This window comes from Limulus polyphemus, unplaced genomic scaffold (assembly GCF_000517525.1).
Source record: "Limulus polyphemus unplaced genomic scaffold, Limulus_polyphemus-2.1.2 Scaffold671, whole genome shotgun sequence".
NCBI classification, from domain to species: domain Eukaryota; kingdom Metazoa; phylum Arthropoda; class Merostomata; order Xiphosura; family Limulidae; genus Limulus; species Limulus polyphemus.
This window is the reverse complement of record NW_013666281.1, coordinates 61997-81579: the sequence shown is the minus strand read 5'-3', so window position 1 is coordinate 81579 and position 19583 is coordinate 61997. Positions and strand designations below refer to the sequence as shown.

The 19583-nt window shown below is 30.4% G+C and overlaps 1 protein-coding gene across 2 annotated transcripts in view; it reads left to right on the top strand.

Annotated features, from left to right (window-relative positions):
- LOC106459865 (rhophilin-2-B-like) overlaps positions 1 to 19583 on the top strand; it is a 94800-nt gene that overhangs the window by 64066 nt on the left and 11151 nt on the right. For both annotated transcript variants that reach the window (XM_013919536.2, XM_022386424.1), the window contains exons 3-10: positions 1180 to 1308; positions 3848 to 3923; positions 4866 to 4943; positions 10396 to 10520; positions 13815 to 13923; positions 16509 to 16658; positions 17165 to 17263; positions 18272 to 18428. In XM_013919536.2, coding sequence (XP_013774990.1) covers positions 1180 to 1308; positions 3848 to 3923; positions 4866 to 4943; positions 10396 to 10520; positions 13815 to 13923; positions 16509 to 16658; positions 17165 to 17263; positions 18272 to 18428 — 923 coding nt within the window. The remainder of the gene's footprint in view (positions 1 to 1179; positions 1309 to 3847; positions 3924 to 4865; positions 4944 to 10395; positions 10521 to 13814; positions 13924 to 16508; positions 16659 to 17164; positions 17264 to 18271; positions 18429 to 19583) is intronic.

The following is a 19583-nucleotide window of genomic DNA, read 5'->3' as shown; positions in this document are numbered from 1 at the left end:
ATATATATATATATAAACCCGACCAGGAGAATTATTTATCAATAAACATGGCAGTGAAAGCATTAATCATTCTCTAATATTCATATAGGATAAAATACTGTTAGTGGTGCAATTATTATGTACATAAATCATAGTGAAAACATTATGTTTTGCTTTGAAATGCCATTATTTAAAGAAATCATGTTGTCTATCCATATTTTGTATTTTTAGTAGTCAATAGTATTTGATCTAACTTTGAAACAGTTTAAGAAACAGAACCAGCTTAAAATTTTTGTCTTTTCAAACCAATGTTTAGAGTAATATATCTATCAGTACCTGCCTCACATGAAACCTACTTTAGTAAACACAAGCTGTTGAAAATAGGTTGAGATCTAGGGCATCTATGTGGCAGAGTTACACATTAATATGTTTACTGCTACATGTTCTGAACATAGAATGTATTATTTTTAGTTGACAGGTGTATCTACAAGCTATTTGTATTAAGGTCAGTGAAGTGACAGAATAAGATAAATGTATTTCATTTACTGTGATCTGTAGAGACCATTTTAATCCATAAAACAGGTTTTATTTGAATTTGTTTAATAAGAAATTTTAGAATTAATTATCACATTTCATATGCATCAGAAGAATAGCTACAGGATTGTTTGGTACTTTCAGTTTTTTATGTTACCTGCAAGAAGTTTGTCAATGAGAAAAATGTCTTTCAGTTTGTTCATTTTTTGTTTTTGTGTGTGGATATAAGTGTATTTCAATGTTCAGTTAGTGTGATTTTGACATTTAAGGTATTAAATACACCTTCAAAATTCTGTAATTATTTAGTAGTGTTATTGAATTCTTACTATTTAACTATTTGCTGATAATACAAAAGGATATTTGAAATTTAAATAGATTTGTACATAATCATAAAAATTTCTTGACAAAAATATTTCAATCTTATACTGCTTTGTATTATGTTTCAAACTGTGCATGACCTCTTTCAATTACATGTTTTTTCTTCTCCAGTGTGACTTGATTAATTAACTTGAAGAATAATTCTGTATTGTTATGCTATATTTTTTAAATGCTCTTTACAAATTAACTTGCATTACAGAAATGACAAAAAATATTGCAGTCATATCTACATAACAATAATTATCAAACTTACAAGTTTTGTTCAGACTTGTTGGATCTACATTTCAGAGCAACTACCAATAAGAAAATGCGTGAAACAGTTGCTCTTGAGCTGAGTTTTGTTAATTCCAACTTGCAGTTACTCAAAGAGCAACTAGCAGAAATGAACAGTTCAGTACAGATTTATCAGAATGAAAGGTACTTTTCCCAATGTTTTGTTTTTATTACTTTTGAAACTAACTGAAAAATATAATATGTTGTTTTATATTGCTATTACATACATCATGTGACACTAATACAATTATCCCAATAAAAATACAGTCAGATTACAATAATTTTGGTAGAGAATAGAATTCGATATATAGTTTCATAATATATATAACAATTTCATAACTTTTTAACTAGTGATGACAGTTTCATACGATGTTTGCTATTGAGGACTAAGCTGGTACATAAACTGTAGTATATAAAGATGACTGTTTGTTAAAATGTTTATTATTAATGACTAAGCTGGTACATAAACTGTATTGACTAAAGATGACAGTTTGTTACAATGTTTATTATTAACGACTAAGCTGGTACATAAACTGTATTGACTAAAGATGACAGTTTGTTACAATGTTGGTTATTAAGGACTAAGCTGGTACATAAACTGTATTGACTAAAGATGACAGTTTGTTACAATGTTGGTTATGAACGACTAAGCTGGTACATAAACTATATTGACTAAAGATGACAGTTTGTTACAATGTTGGTTATTAAGGACTAAGCTGGTACACAAACTGTATTGACTAAAGATGACAGTTTGTTACAATGTTGGTTATGAACGACTAAGCTGGTACATAAACTATATTGACTAAAGATGACAGTTTGTTACAATGTTGGTTATTAAGGAATAAGCTGGTACACAAACTGTATTGACTAAAGATGACAGTTTGTTACAATGTTGGTTATTAAGGACTAAGCTGGTACATAAACTGTATTGACTAACTATGACGGTTTGTTACAGTGTTTATTATTAAGGAATAAGCTGGTACATAAACTGTATTGACTAAAGATGACGGTTTGTTACAGTGGTTATTATTAAGGAATAAGCTGGTATATAAGCTGTATTAACTAAAGATGACAGTTTGTTATAATGTTGGTTATTAAGGAATAAACTGGTACATAAGCTGTATTAATTAAAGATGACAGTTTGTTAGTGTTTATTATTAAGGACTAAGTTGGTACATAAGCTGTATTAACTAAAGATGACAGTTTGTTACAGTGTTTATTATTAAGGAATAAACTGGTATATAAGCTGTATTAATTAAATATGACAGTTTGTTACAGTATTTGTTATTAAGGACTAAGCTGGTACATAAACTGTATTAATTAAAGATAATAGTTTGGTAAAATGCTTATAACTAGTTTTAAAAATTAGTATAATACTATTTTAACTAAAGAATGTTTTTGTAATTATTGTGATGTAGTTACTTTTGACTAGTTTAAAAAGACATAGGATATTTATTTTGAGTCACAGACTTCCTTGTTTTTCTATTTAAAAACTTTTGATGATTTGTTTTCTGTTATAATGCTTAAATTTTATGCTGTGTCATTAAATATTTTTCTTGTGATATGAGATGATGTTAAGTAGTAAAAACCCTCTCTTGTTTTAATTTAGGTTATAGTTAGATGTCTTGAACAAATTTTCAGTTTGTCAGAATTTAACATTATTGGATTTTTTATAGCTAAATAAATATAATCAATATGCTTAAATCTGTAGTACTGTGACTGGTTTCTATTCTGTCACTAAGTTTTTAACACCTGCTATATGAGCTAGCCCAGCATCTTTTAGTACAGAGCCTAGAATGGTCAACAGGGGGGGGTCATTTGAGAAACCAATGATTTAGTGGTATTTCAATAGATCTCTTTGAATGAAGCTTGACATAAGTTCTGAAACAGAAAAACTAAATATTAATGAAAATATGATGTAATGAATGCTATATGGATTATACTATGGTGGTACCACACTGGGAATTATATCATACTTCTTATATTTACTCTTTATTGCAGAAATGGCATTTTGAAATTCAGAATTGCTTGGGAAATCATCTTGTAATGCATCGTGCATCTGCTCCAACTTCAACACTGCATCTTTGGCTTTACTGCATTGTTAGTTTTACCCAATATTGAGATTAATAATTTATTATATATAATTCCAATCCCTCTTTTTGAAGATAACAAGACTTTTGTGCCCATTGTTTTATGTTTTATTGTCAATGCAGTAATCAATTGATGAATCTCTGATTCAGCTGGTATGACAAAACAATTGGGATATCTTCTAATAAGTTATTCCGTCATTTGATCTGGACCCACAGTTTAATTTAATCGATACACGTAAACCATCGCATTCATAACCACATCTAGAACACTTCAAGCATGTTTCATTGCTACATCGTTATATTTTACATTTACAAGTTACTTCTCTGTGTTCGCTCTCATGGTCTCAGGTCAAGTCAAGGGTTTGGTCCAGCAACCTAGACTTCAAAAATTGTGCCAGATTTTTTTTTTTGTCTAATCTAAACAATTTGAACCTTTCTGGAATGACTAATTTTTTGGATCCACATCAAGATGCCAGGCTGGCTTGTGTGGCAGATGTTAATATTGAGAAAGTTATCTTTGTCTGTAAATGTTCTGCTCTAAACTTGTGTGTGCTACAGAAGTTGTACTAAGTTGTTTTGTATAATTGTTTCAGTGCTAGCCAATTGGTTCCAATGATACCATTAGGGTTGAAAGAAACAAAAGATATTGACTTTCAAGAAGTGTTTAAGGTAAAGTTTTAGTCTGAAGTAATTATTCAAAAGTTATTGTAAGATTGTAATAGAAGTGGTCATTTAGAGCTATAATCAACAAAGTGAGGTGCACATTCACAATTGTTTCTAAGTGAAAATTGAAAGTTAACAAAAAATCAAGTATTATAAAATTTAATTATAAATATAAGTTCAGAGATCTTTGTCATGTTGTGCATGATATTATTTTAGTCAAAAACTACTGGAAGATAATCACAGTAAAATGTGACATTGTTTTGATGTGTGCATCAAATTTTTGAATAAACCATTTAATTAAAAGTTGTTTGTTGGATTATGATAATACACAATTTACATTAACAGAAACTATAAATGTAGTCTTGTAATTTAGAATATGAACAGTTTATATAGTTTAGTGTACAATATTTTAAGTATTCTAAGTAAAATGTAGCCTTAAATAGAAGCATTAGGAAATAGTAACAAACTATTCAGAGTTCAATTATTTATAGTCTAATGTATTTTTACTGTAAAAATAAGAGGTTTAAAAAACATGATTGTTTTTGAGAAGCTGTTTAAAACTGAATCAAAAACTACAGCTGTATCTGTAGCAACTTTAAGTACAAATGAAAGTGAGTTGTGGAAAAAGTCATATAGTTGTGTGAGGTTCATAAAAACTATGAAAATAGTTTACTTCATGTACATTACTCTGAAACTTGCTTTTTCCATAAGTTTTACTCTGAAATGTGTTTACTTGCTTTGCTCTAGTATTTCCAAGTAATATGTAAATAATGAGAATTTTACGTAACAGAGTATATGGAGTGAAAAAAGGAATTTTATGTTACAAGTTTTATAAAAATTAGTATTCCATTTTCCTAAAATGTTAAAATAATGGTTGATTAATGTTATTTAACACACTAATGAAAATATAAAACAATTCTAATTCCTTTAATGTTATTTTATCTGTAGGATTTTATTTTAGAGCACTATAGTGAAGATGGCAACAAGTTTGAAAGTTCTTTACAAGAACTAGCTGACATTCGACAGGTAACTTTCTATATTTTAAGGTTTAAGACTATAGGCATTTTGATGTTAATGAACTTATGACAGATACAACAATTGTGTCTTAACATTTAGTAATTACTTTATAATATTATAAATACATTAATTACTTAATTTGTTATAATGTTACAAATATAACTAATTTGTTACTAAACAGGGAAGTCTAATAACCAAAAGATACTTAGGCACATCTGTAATACAAGGTAAGGAAACACTTTGCCTGGAAAATCATTTTTACACAAGATTTCTTTGGTATTCATAAATTTTTTAATGCAAATCATCAAGTGTGATAGGTATGTTTTGTGAGCAAAATGAAAAACTATTTTAAATAAATGTTCTTTAAAAATACTAGGAATAAAGCTTAAAAAGTTGAAATAACATAACATGATGTTTTGAGACAACATGGGACCTATTGGTCCATCTCGGCTGTTCCATCTTCTAAACTAAATTCAAATAATTAAAAACAAAGATCTTAAATCCAGACCTTATCATTCATATACGTATCAAGCTTTTTCTTAAACTCACTTAAATTTACTGCCTCTACAACATCTGAAGGCAACCCATTCCAAAGGCTAACTACCCTGTTGGAAAAATTAAACTGTCTTAGCTGAAGATGACTCCTACCTTGCCAGAATTTATATTTGTCCCCTATTCCTACTATTCTCATTGTTAAATATATATAAAAAAAAAAAAAGTTGATACATCAACACTATCAATTCCCTATACAATCTTAAACATCTCAGTCAGATTCCTCCCCTAACTCTTCTTTTTTCAAGAGAAAATAATTTGAGAGTTTTCAGCCTCTGATCATATGACAACTCCTCCATGGCACCATTCTAGTAACCCTTTCCAACAACTCAATGCCTTTCTTAAGGTAAGGAGCCCAAGACTGAACACAATATTCCAAATATAGCCTAGCCAGTGACCTGTACAATGAGAATATAACCTCTTTAGACTTGTATTCAATATTTCTATAGATACAACCTAAAGTCCTATTTGCCCTACCACAAGCAACAACAAACTGCTTGGATGGCTTTAGAGACTGATTGACTATTACACCAAGATTCCTTTCCTTCATAACGCTGTTAAGGTTATTCCCAAGATCTGTTCAAGATGTGGAATACTGCTTAAATCTTCGTTAGTAAAAACTGAAAAAAAAATAAATAATAATCCAGATACTAGCCTTTCCTTATCATATCTCAAGGGTCCTACCCCTATGCTAACATTTTGTTTACCCTTAATGTATTTAAAGAAATCCTTACTGTTAATTTTTACATTTTCAGCCAAACTTTCCTCATACATCCTTTTTGATGTCCTAATCTCCTGTATGACCAACTATCTTGATCTTCTATAATGTTCTAAATACCCAGTCGTACCAATAAATTTAATTTTTTTAATTTTTGATGCTTTTCTTTAATTTTAACTCTTAAACTCTTTGTGAGCCAGCCTGGTTTTTTAATTGCAGCTACCCTATTCTTTCTATAAGGAATATGTTTACCTTGAATATTTAAAAATTTATCTTTAAAATTTTTTTCACATCTGATCAGTGTCTCCAAATAACTCAGCTTCCCAATTCACAAGAGATAATTTTTGTCACATCCCTTCAAAACTTGCTTTTTTGAAATTTGTAACCAAAATATCATTATTTCTTATCTCCATATGCAGCAAAACATTGAATCTAAAAGAGCAATGATCACTTGCACCTAGATGTTTCTCAATATCCACCCTCTCAATCATTTCTGTATTTGAAGTTAACAATAAATCTAAAATAGCATTGTTTCTAGTAGGTTCCATGACTAATTGGTGAAGAAAACCATCCTGAACAGTTTCCAAAAACCTGTGAAAGTTTATAGTTTGTGATGCACTTCACATTTAAATTGTTCACTGTTATTTCTGATTAAAGTGTCCAAAAATGGAAGTTTGTGATTCTCCTGATTTTCTATAATAAAAACTTCAAAGCACTGTGTCTGATGTTCAGATAATGTAAAATTCAGGAAGCTTGATCAGAATTTTAAAAGATGGTGAAAGTGTCATCCACATACCTGCAATAGTATGGTGGTTTTAAGCTCTTGCAGGCAGTTTTCTAACCATTGGTTTCCGTGGGAACATAAGAAATAAATTGGCTAAAGATGGTACCAATCTTGAACCCATGGCAACACCACTGACCTGATCATATAACTTTTTCTTCAAAAGAAAATGAATCTCTTTAGTTTCAAAGTTAATTAGTTTTAAAAACTGATTTTGGAATGTTTATTTTATTGGAATTGTCATTATAAATCAAATCTGATGCAGTAAACTATACTGTCAAAATCCAGTTGTTGTATTTCATGATAAAATTCAAACTGTCATTCAGTGTGTATTCATTTGTTGGGAACTTCAAATTTTTACCTAAAACAACCTGCCGAATCATTGTTGTCAGGTCCAATATTCAATGTTGTAGGTTGTGAGGGGCATCCTTCTTTGTGAAATTTTCGTAACTCATAAGAAATTCTAGTGCTGTCATTTCATTAAAGATAGTCTTTTTTTAATGGAAGTAAATATTGTTGTAATTTAGCCACCTTTTTGTCAGTAGGATCATACTGCAAGTTCACAGATTTAGTAGTCAATGTTCAAGCTTACCAATATGGGTAAATATTCTTTGATTTATCAAGAATCAGTTTGAAAATGTTATTCGTAGGGTATACCACAGATACAACTGAGGTGTGTTTTTAAACCTAATCGTTGCCTTAGTTTTTCTTTAAATTTATAGATCAAATTTGAACTTTCCAATCATCTTTTGATGTTTACAAATTTACTTATCCCTGTTATCAGCAGGGCTACATTGATTCTACTGAACAAAAATTATTAAAACGTGAAAGAACATTCTAACCTAAGATTACCAGTTAAGTATATTATACATGTACATGCCCTAGGTAAATGCGATGTTCCCATCCATTCCAATTTCATTTAAGATCTTGGCCAAGGCCAATGAAAAACAGTCTGTGAATAAAAGAGTTTGCTCATTTATAAACTGAGGCCCTAAATTAATGCTGCGAGTTCTTATTTTTGAATCTGTGAAAATGTAGGGAATAAGTATATGATGTGTACACGTGTAATTTACTAAACATATCTGTATGGTAGTATAAGGTATAAACCTTTATTTACTATAGCTAATACGAGTCTAAAGTGTTGAGAAAAACATTGGCCAATAAACAGTCCATTTAAACTTTTTAACATCAGACATAACTTATATCCACGACAAATTTTTTATTTTTCAAATACATAAAGATGAAAGTAAAACTAAGACTTTTGAAATTAAATGAATATAATGGTGGTTTTTGTAGTTAACATAGTCTGTGAATATTAGGTCAAAGTTAACCCCTTTTAGCATACACTGCTATTTTGGAGAAATTAACAATGTAAGTTTTAAAATACACAGGGCAACATTCTGTGATGTAAAGAAAAATTAAGTTTATTGTTATTATTAAGAAGAATGTATCAAAAGATACAAGTTAGATGTGTTCCAAAATGTAGTTTCTAAAGATAAACAATTTGTTTATGCTTGCTTGTCCTTGCTGCACAAATGAGTAATGGTTAGTTATCTTGTAACAAATATGTTGTTCTAAAAGAAGTTAAACAGAATATACTTGCAATTCAAAAATGACATAACTGAAGCTCAAACATCTAACTCAACAATATAACCATTACACAAGAACTTAGGAAAAATAACTAGAAATAAAAACAATTTCATAAATTATCACAAAAATCAGATTAATAGTATAACACTTCCAAACTATTATTAATTATAACTTGCTATAACATAGAATCAAACAATATCTGTTTTAAAACTCCACATTATAGAGAGAGTAGTTTACAGAGAACGGCAGAATAGTTTACATATAACCTATGATGGTAATGTAACAACTAATTCTAATGGATTATTAGCTGGCATCACATATAAACAAACTCCAGATACAGCTGCACTAGATAATTGAGGAAAGGTATATAAAATATTAACATAATAATGATTAACAAAAAAAAAGGAAATAATGCCACTTCCACAATCTATTGGAATGAAATATCACACCAACCAGGCTGGGAAATACATCAAGCTTAGATCACCATTTTGTGTCCAATTATAATGCTACAATTTACACTGAATATTTTTAGATTGTGGGTAGAGCTGAGGAGGATTATTTTGTGATTGTAAATCTGAAGCTAACCTTAAATAAACAGAATTTTGCTTGTCCAGTTTTTCTCAAACTGTGGGCTTGCAATATTTGTACTAAATTAGATGGCTGACTTCTAGTTTAGTGATTATAAGTTGCACAATTAATCATCTACATGTTACTTAAATCTTTATAACACAGTGGCTTTCTACTCGGTGATTGTGATACGGTACTCAACCACAAAGACAACTGGCAGATACTTAAGAAAAGATAGTGTGGCTTATGTAGATGTATTATAAAGTGAAAACAATCTAGACATTGACCAACATACTTGTCAAAATAAGGAAGGAGTATCTTTGTATATAAGTACTTTCAATCTATAGAGATAATTTTGGTTTCAATATGCTCCCTGAAAAATTGTTAGAAGAAAAAAAAAGGTTAGTAATGATCATTTTTAGTGGTATAGCAACCTCCATCTTGGGGTAATTTGGAGACATTTCAAGATGGTGGTATGTTTTTTTTCTCAAAACCTTTTTACAAAACTTTTCAAGACAAAGAATGTAGTTTGGCTAGATTTAAATTTTTTATAATCTATTTTAGATCTTTTTTTTTGATGTCTTGACAAACAGTCAGGATATTATTTTCATATTAATAAAAACTAAAAATGGAAAAACAAACAAACAAATACTTTAATCCTTAGACTAAGGAATAATGAATTGAAACTTGAAAAGGTTTTGCTCTTGCTAAAAGGGGCCACAGAGCTCACAAAGCTGAACTTATGACTTAAGTTATCTAATGTTTTAAATTATCATGTGATTAAAATGGAACATCTAACTTGTTTCCCTACTACAGTTGCTTTACGAGTCTATGCAAGAGGTTAAACTCTTGCAGGTTCATATATTTGAATATCTAGCAGTATCCACACTTACTGGAATGAATTTGGTATAGATATAGTGAAAACATTAGATTATAAATGATGTATAAAAATTACTGTTGTAAAAGGCCTTCCAATAGTTTTTGTGCTAGTTTCCTCAGTTGAAAACTTGTGTATTAATTAAACACTATTTACCATAGGTTACACCTTAAAATATTAATTTAGATAAAATTCATAATTTTTATTTACTTATTGATTTTAATTTATATTTTGTGTAGTTTGGTATTAACATTAAATCTGATGATGAAGTAAATAAAATAATAGATTATATACAAAAATGTATCTGTCATAAACTTATAAAACTGATTATTTCAGGGAAATATTTTTACAAGGTGGTAACATTTTTTTTCTTTAGGCTTGTAAAACCCCTGCAAGAGATCAAAGTGGAGTTTTATTGCTGTTTCAGTATTACAACCTTCTGTATTACGTGGAAAGGAGATTTTTTCCTCCTCATCGAAGTATGGGTATTTACTTTGAATGGTAAGTGGGCAGAATTAGTTGTAAATTGTATTTACTGCAATGACCATATTCATTGTTCTGTATGAGTATTTACTTTGAATGGTAAGTAGGCACTATTAAGTTATAATTTGTATTTACTGCAATGACCATATTCATTAGTCTTTTTTTTGTTTATTGTGATAATTTGATATTTTTCTTATTTGAGTGGGTTTAAGGCTAGATTTTCACCTTGTGAAATATGCTGACTATTCAACAAAATTTCAACTTTTTGTAATGACTCTGCCGAGCATCTTTTCTCAGACTTTGAAAACTTTTACCATCACTGTTGTAAGACTAATAAGCCTATAATTACTGGGACAATTTATATTGCCTCCTTAGAAAACAGGAGTAATAATAACCAACTTGCAATCTTCTGGCACCTGCCCACTATTCAAAGACTTAGAAACAAATTTGTAGCAAGTGGCTCACACACATCTAATCTTTAAACCCTTTGAGCAACTGTTCAAGTTGAGAAATATTACTTAAATTTTCATAAGTAAATACTGAAGAAAAAGTATAATTTAATAATGCAGCCATTCTATAATCATCAGATATTAGCCTTCCTGTATCATAAAACATGTAAGGACTTCAGCATTTAAAAATACACAATAATCTGTTGTATAAAGTTAAAAGCAAAATATACAATTAGAAACTACATAAAATTAAAACTCTACGTGTTTTGGTGGAAAAAATTCACCATATTCAGGAGACCAGAAGAAACACAAGAAATTTCATTTTTATACAAGCACGAGTACATGTATAATTTTCATTTGTGCAGTGCCTTCTACAGAATAGATTTTAAAAATGCACTTCTGTGGAATCTGGGCCTAGTTCTCTATTCAACATTGTTTTATGTTTAACAATTTAATACTCTTAATGTATTTGAAAAAATCTTTACTATTGAGTTTTAATTTTCAGCCAACCTTTTTTTATTTTGTATATGCTTTATTTCGTACTCTCCCATTTGGCCAACTCTATTGATCTTCTATAATCCTCCAAATCTCTCATCATTACAGTCAACTTATAAACTTCTTACATTTTGTCTTTTATACTCTTTGTGAGCCAATCTGGTTTTTATTTGCAGCCACCCTTTTTTTGGGTAAAGAACATGCCTCTCTTAAATATTTAATGATTTTAGTTTTTAAAAAATTTCAACATTTTATCATTATCTCCAATTAATTTAGTTGCCCAGTTCACAGCAGATAATTCTTATGTCATCTCTTAAATTTGTTTTTGAAATTTCAAACCAAAATCTCATTATTCCTTCTTTCCATATTCAGCAAACATCTAAATGCACAAAGATCACTTGTACCCTGGCCCAGCATGGCCAGGTGGTTAGGATGCTCGACTCGCAACCTGAAGCTCGCCCTTTTAGCTGTGGGAGCATTATAATGTGATGGTAAATCCCACTATTCATTAGTAAAAGAATAGCCCAAGAGTTGGGGGTGGGTGGTAATGACTAGCTGCCTTCCCTCTAGTCTTACACGGCTAAATTATGGACGGCTAGCGCAGATAGCCCTCATGTAGCTTTGCTCGAGATTCAAAACAAACCACTTGTACCCAGATGTTCCCACAATCTCTACGTTATCAAGCATTTCTTTATTAAAATTTAACAAGTCTAAATAGCATTGTTCCTAGTAGGTTCTCTAACCAATTGTTGAAGAAAACCATTTGAAACAGTTTTTAAAAATCTGTCTTTGAAACACAAACTTTTAACATGTCCAATCTATATGTCTGAACTTACCATCATTTTAACCTCATTAACAGTTGAATTCTTTACCTCACTGTAAAGTTTCTCATTAATTTCATCTGATGGTCTGTTACAAATTCCAACTAAATGCCTTCTCCCATTATAACCACTAAGAGAAACCCAAAGAGATCCAACCTCATTGTTATTAGCTTTGATATTCTACACTTGAACAGAATGTAACTCACCTTTACATATAAAGCCGCTCTTCCCTTCTTTTTAGTACTCTATCCTTGTTAAACAACCTATAACTTAAAAATTAGAATTGTCTACATGTTTCAATTATTCTCATTATATCAAAAACATTTTGTTCCAACCAGTGCTCCAAAGTCATCTATTTTATTTCTTATACTTCTAGTATGACAATAACAACAGTCTAACGTACCATTAAAACCACCTTTATATCTCGTTCCCACACTATAACTCTCTCTATAACTTTTTTCTCATTATTTTGGTCCTCTCCACTGTCTATTCCTAGTTTAAAGTTTCCTTTATAGTTGAGTTAATAGCTCTTGCAAACAAACCAACCAACCTACTTGTTCTTGCATATTAACTTAACCTAGTGTTCAGCCCTTGTGACCTACTTATAATTTCATTCCTACAATTAAGTCTTGGCAGTATCTTTCACAAAATTATGTTATTATAGCCATTTTCTTTGAATGCCTTTTACTTAGTAATAAGCTCTTCTGACACAGTCTTTCCTACATCTTTAACCCTTATATGCACTACAAAACTGCATCACTGCTAGCACCCTTTACTACATCACTTACTCTGTTGTTTATATCCTTCACCCTTGCCCATGGATAGCATAATCTAATTCTTTTTACACCACAAATTATCCTATCCACATGCTGTACTAAAGAATTTCCTATAACAATAACTTCCTTATGTTTTTCATTCCCATTCTTATGTGTTCTTTTTGTTATCCTTCCTTTCTCTAGTATTTTAAAATTATGGCTTCATAGCATCATGGAGCAATCACTTACATTATTGAAGTGTTACTTTGTGAACACAATGCATTCATTTACTCAAGTATATTTCTCTCTACACGATATTTATATTAACATTTTTTTTAGAACTTATTAAGTTTTCAAAGTAAAATATTGTGTACAAGGTTTATCTTAGAGGTGATGTTCATTGTGATCTGTTGTACACACAGATAATTCAATATGTAATTTTTTCAATTAAATTTAATAGTTCTAAAATTCTAAATATTTTAAGAATTGTTTTGTAATATTACATACTCTATCTTATCATTTTGTTATTACTGAGCTAAACAAATAGTGGTTTAAAATTTATAGCCTTTAGAAACATGTTTTGACATGGTACTCCTTTTTAGAAAGGAGAAGCTGTAACTTGCAAGACATGATTACTAGTTTATAAAAAAAACTGTTTTTGTGTGGTATGCTTCATACATGTTAACTTTTCTAGAGATACAAAATAAAAAGAAATGAGACATTAATTTTTGGTGTACTATATCACTTCACCAATAAAAACATAATAATAATAATAAAGGTCCTGTCTTTCAGGTTTGATTCTTTGACAGGTGTTCCAAGCACCCAGAAAACTGTGGCTTTTGAAAAAGCTAGCATACTTTTCAACATTGCTGCCGTGTACACACAAATAGGAGCTAAGCAGGTAAGATAAAGAGACAACTGAGAAACTCCAAATAATTTAGAAAACAAATAAAACATAACACCAACTCGAAATGTTTAAGAAAGACAATGTTTAGAGGGCGTACCAACTTTCATTATCAGATGTACTCCTGTTTGGTATTACACTGCTTAAATGAGTTTACTCATATGATAGATTAAAACCTAGGTTACATCAAGGGCATAGGGTGACTCCATAAATAGGTGGTACAACAGAAAAGTAGCAGCAACCATGATGGAAAAAAGTGCTTGGTCTCTAGAAGCTGGAGAGTTTTTTCCAAAACAAAATCTGAGGCTTTCCTTGACTTAAAATATGTTCAAATGAAAATAATACTTTTACGTTAATTGTTCAAAAAAATACTAAAGATTAAACAAAGAGATATGAAACCTTTTGGAAAAAAAGAGTAAACTTGTTTTTAAGTCTTCAAAAAATACTACTTTTACTCCTCCTGAAACAGTAAAAAAAACAAAAAAAAATTACACTCATTGCAGTTGTACACTTCATAAATATGAATTACTTATTAATATCAGAAAAAATATTGCTGATGTCAGAAAATTCAAACATACTGTCATGAATTTAGTTTTAGAAAGTGGTATACGATAAAACTTCACTTTTAACAGCACATTAAATCAATTATCAGAACTAAGTATCTTCTTACCTTATAGCTTGCACCAGCTACTTAGTCAATATTTAAGAGTGATAAGAAACTTCTCCAATGGTCAAAATTTTAGATTAGATAGAATACTACATTTGCCAATAACAATTCTGTGAAATACATACATGACTATTAGTAATAAAAGAGAACTTTCATAGTTGCAACTGGTTGAACTAGGAAATTGGAAATATGCTACCAATGCCTTCAATCAATGGAACAGTTTTGAAAATTACTTGTTTTAATTTTTCCTTTTGTATCTGCCAGTAAGAGATGTAGGGAGATACAGTTGCCATTCCAAAGCAAGTTGAGAGGCCTGGGTCAGTGTAAGGCTGCATTTATTCAGAATCTCAGTCACCATATTGCTTTGAATCCTGCTATTTTCCTATTATATGTTCATGCCATTGGTTGATTGGGCTGCATTCTTTTTCAGTATATGGCCATACTACTTAATTCTTTGATTCTCAATGTATTTGCTGATTGGGGCTATTCCAACCGTTTATCTGACCTGTAAATTTTTACCTTGTCTCTTATTGTTATGCTAGCAGATTTCTGTAAGCATCTCCTATAGCAAGTGATGATTTTCTTTTCTTAATTTTTATTAAAGAAACCAGATTTACATTGGTAACGTAGGGTTGGTATAAAGATGGTGTTTATTAACTTCCACTTTATTTCCACCACGATATTTGGGTGTTTCAGGAGACGTGTTAACTGGTAGTTTATTTAATTCACCTGCTGAAACCTGGGGTTATTAATATTGACGTTTAACCGGTGTGGAGTTCTACTTACTAACATTGCTTGCTGTGCTGATTTTCATATCGTACCTTTAGCAGCTGTATACTTGCATGGTTTTGTAGCTCTTCTTCACTTGAGTGTATCAGACTTTGGTCATGAGCAAGAAGTAATTTGTTTAAGGCTTCTAGATTTGGATTTGCTTCTTTGGTAATCTGATCCATATAAATGATTAATATAAGAGGGGATAAGACACAGCCTTGTCTCACTCCAGATGATACTTGGAACCAGTTAGTTAGGCCATTTGTGGTTCTCGCAACACCTTTCTGTCTGCACACATTGCTCTCATGTTTTCCAAGAGCTGTTCTTGCACCTTGTAATCTTCCAGTATGTTCCACAATTTTTCTATTAATACAATTGAATGCTTTTTATTGATCTGTCAATATAATATTTAGTTCTTGTTGGTGTTTAATGGCCTTCTCACTGAGTTGTCTTAATGCAAATATTACATCAGTGCAACCTCTACCTTTCCTAAAACTAAACTGTACCTCACTTAAGTTTTGAGAACAGGCCCAATTTTCTGGAAGCTGGTAGTGCACTACCATGACCTGTTGATGCTATGCCACTGAGTAGTGTCACAGGTAACAATAATGTTTAAATAGTGTGCTCTTTTTAATATTTTTCCCATCCACTCTTTGATTTTAATAAAGTCCATATGTGTGGTTGTTGATTCAGGTGTTGTAAAATATCAAAGTAAAAGTACATTCAAAACCAACTTTATCTTCTGTACATGAAATACATGCCCCTCAGTTTGGGGATTGTTCAAATTGTGATTTGTTGAAACCATTTCTTCTATCACCACAAGCTTTGGTAATAATAATAATTCTTTCCAGCTGGTACTTAAATATAGTGACTTATTAATTGAATAGAGAATGCTTTTTTTAATGAAGAATGTATTTGTTTTACACACTGGAATAAATTGTATTTCTTAAAAAAGTGAAAACCAATATTTTATATCCTTATCTCACCTGGCAGTTGTATATATTCTTGGTCAGAATTGGTTAGCAGAAGATTGTAAGTATTATTATGTTTGTCAAATGATATATATAAAACTTGTTTGAAAGTTAATAATCTGTGCTAATTTTGTGAACATTAGTGTTTAAGATATGCTTCTCTTTTTTTCTAGGATCGGACAAAGAGCTCGGCTGTGGATGATGCAGTAGATAATTTTTTGAGAGCAGCAGGAATGTTTCATTACATTAAGGAAAATTTCAGTAATGCTCCAAGCATGGACCTTGCCCCGGATACTTTACAAACTCTTACACACCTTATGCTGGCAAGTTTTATTAGAATTGTTTTTTGTTCTCATGTACATTGCAGTTCTTCACAATAATTTGATTTAAATTAAATAAGTATATAATCTACTCTTGATTTTGAAGTCACTTTTGTAATGCAGTCCCTTTGATTTTAATAATGACTGTGACTAAAATGCTTTGTTTGTGTTTTAAACTTCAGTTTTGCTTAAGAATTGTTCACAAAAACCAGTTGCAACTTTAAACACCTTCTTTTCTTAAGTTAGAGGTGTGTAAAGTAGTGTGAATATATTTAAATGTTCTTTAAGTCAACTTGTACTTTATTCATTCCTAAAGAGTTTTATTGGTTTCATTTCATTCTTTTTGATATTGAACAACAGGTGTTGTTTCTCCATCTTTATTGGTGCTTTCACTGCAAATATTTCTATATACTGTTTTTAAGGTAATTCAGAACAAACAGTTTCTCACTTTAGGGATATTTCTTACATTAAATGAGCATTAATATTAATATTTAAAATATATAAAACAGGCACAGGCAAGAGAATGTTTGTTTGAGAAACTGATTCTAACCAATATTGATAAACAAGGGATTGAAGGCTGTCTGGATGTAGCACAAGAAGCTGCAGAGGTGAGTCTTGCATTTTTGTAACCATGCTTGTATCTTATTTTGCAAATAGCACTAAAAGTAATTATTTAGCTGCACTTACTTTAGAAGTTGTGATCATTTCAAAACCTTCAATTTATGCTTTTTTTGTCTTTACATTACTTAAAAATTTAAATTTGACAAAAATGCTGACTAAATTTTCTTTCTTATGAGCTACGTTTTATCATATTTGCAATTTTAAATTCTGACTATGTTTTACCTGGAGTTGTGTGTTCTTTCTGTTATTTTATTGTGAATAGTGGTTGAATTTATTCATGGTTGGATGTATATGTAAGGTGCATTCTTACTGTGTTGAGTGTAATGTACACTAATTTTAGTGTCTCATAAGTAAATGCTGTATTGCCATATCTTAATTTATAGCAAGAATGCTAAGAGGTCTAATTAGTAACAGAATTTAAAGTTATTGTGAAATATACTGAAGGATAATTTCAAAGAAGTTGTTTCCAGTGCACAGGTGGTTATGTTAAATTGTTTAGTTTCATCTTATAAATAAAAACCACAATAATAGTTGGTCCAATATACTGTTATTCTGTTGTGCAAAAGATAGTACTTTTGAGCCGTGGTTCTCAACCTGTGATCCTTGGGGAATAGTAAAGTTTCCATGTTATAGTTTAAAGGAAAAACTTGTAGCATGTTCTGTGAAATGAAAATGTTTTATTTAAGAATTTCATTAGCTTGCATATTTAGTTATGATAGTGCTTCTTTCATATTCTGTAGGATCAATCTCTGCAGATATTATTTGAGAGTGCAGGACCATGAGGTTTGTCTGTGGTTTGTGAATGGTTCGATAAGGTTGAGAACCACCTCAAAAAATTTTAATTTATTAACAAATGTATATATTCTCTACTGTATTGTGTTCCAAACTGTCAATTAATTTAATGTTTAGAGGTGGGTGTCTTCGTCTAGAGCACTTTAATCTAACTCAGTTTCATTTCTAAACTGCTTATTGTTGATATTACTTTCTCTCATCAGGTAGCGGCAGTGTACAGTCAGGTACATAAACTAATCTCTGCTCCAGAAGTGAAAGATTATGTTCCCTACAGTTGGATTAGCTTAATTCTAGTAAAATCTGAACATTACAGAGCTTTAGCTCATCATTTTGTTGCAGTGGGATTACTTGATCATAATGGTATGCAGTGCTACTTATTAATTTAGTATGTTAAGTAATTTGGCATAAATATATTTTATTTAGTCCTTTGATAAATAAAACAGTCCAGAAACTAAACACTAAAAATCTCTAAAGACCCCCATAAAAGGTACATAAAATTCTTTGTATGTTTAGACTAGACACTTCTTTGTTATCAGTGTTTTACATATGTCTGTTTTGGGTGTGTGTGTATTTACAGCTAGATTTTAATTCTGAAGGTATCAGGTGTACATATCAAGATTACTTGTACAGTAGGGCATATATTTTTAACAGTATGTGAATCAGAGTTGGGCCATATTATATGTTTGTTTGAAATATATACAGATGTAATATCTCTATGCATAAAATTTATTATAACAATTTACATTTTATGTGGTTTATATGTTTAAATTAAAGTATTGTAACTACTACTGTCAGATTTTATCTTTATTCACTAGCCTCACATGTGGAATGAAATTAGAAATTTAAATCCTAATTAGAAACTGATGTGGGTACTAAGCTCACAATGTTCCACATGTGAATTACCATTCATAGTCTGCAACTACTTGCTGGAAGGTAGTTGTTTTTCATGAAACTGAATAGGAAAAAAAAAATAAGTTGGTGCATATGTGTAATTAAATAGGACATAGACACAGTCTGCTGGTAATAAATGATAAATAAAAGGTAATCTAAAACTTGCCCCTTTAATGATCACAGATTTCTTCAATACAAGAAGAGTTGAAAGAAGCACAGTACTTGTTTCTGGATTAACCTTTATAGATATATATAGAAGCCTGAAATTATGTTCAATATTGTACTGTCTTATCTTGATTATCTGATTAATGGTGTGCAGCATATTTGTTTAAGAATACTCCCACTATTACATTCAGTAAAACTACATCCATGAAAATCTACTCAGTGTCAACAAAAGATAATGGTCGATATTCTTAGAGGGACAAGTGGCATTTAGCCACGAGAGACAAAGTATTGTCAATAAATTACTTAAATTTGCAGATGATATTAAGGTCTTGGGCATTGCTAGCTGTGAAAAGGATGCTGCTGATTTACAAAAGGATTTAGATCATTTAGTGAGTTGGACAAATAAATGGCAGATGGGTTTTAATTATAATAAATGCAAAATAATGTATGTGGGTTATC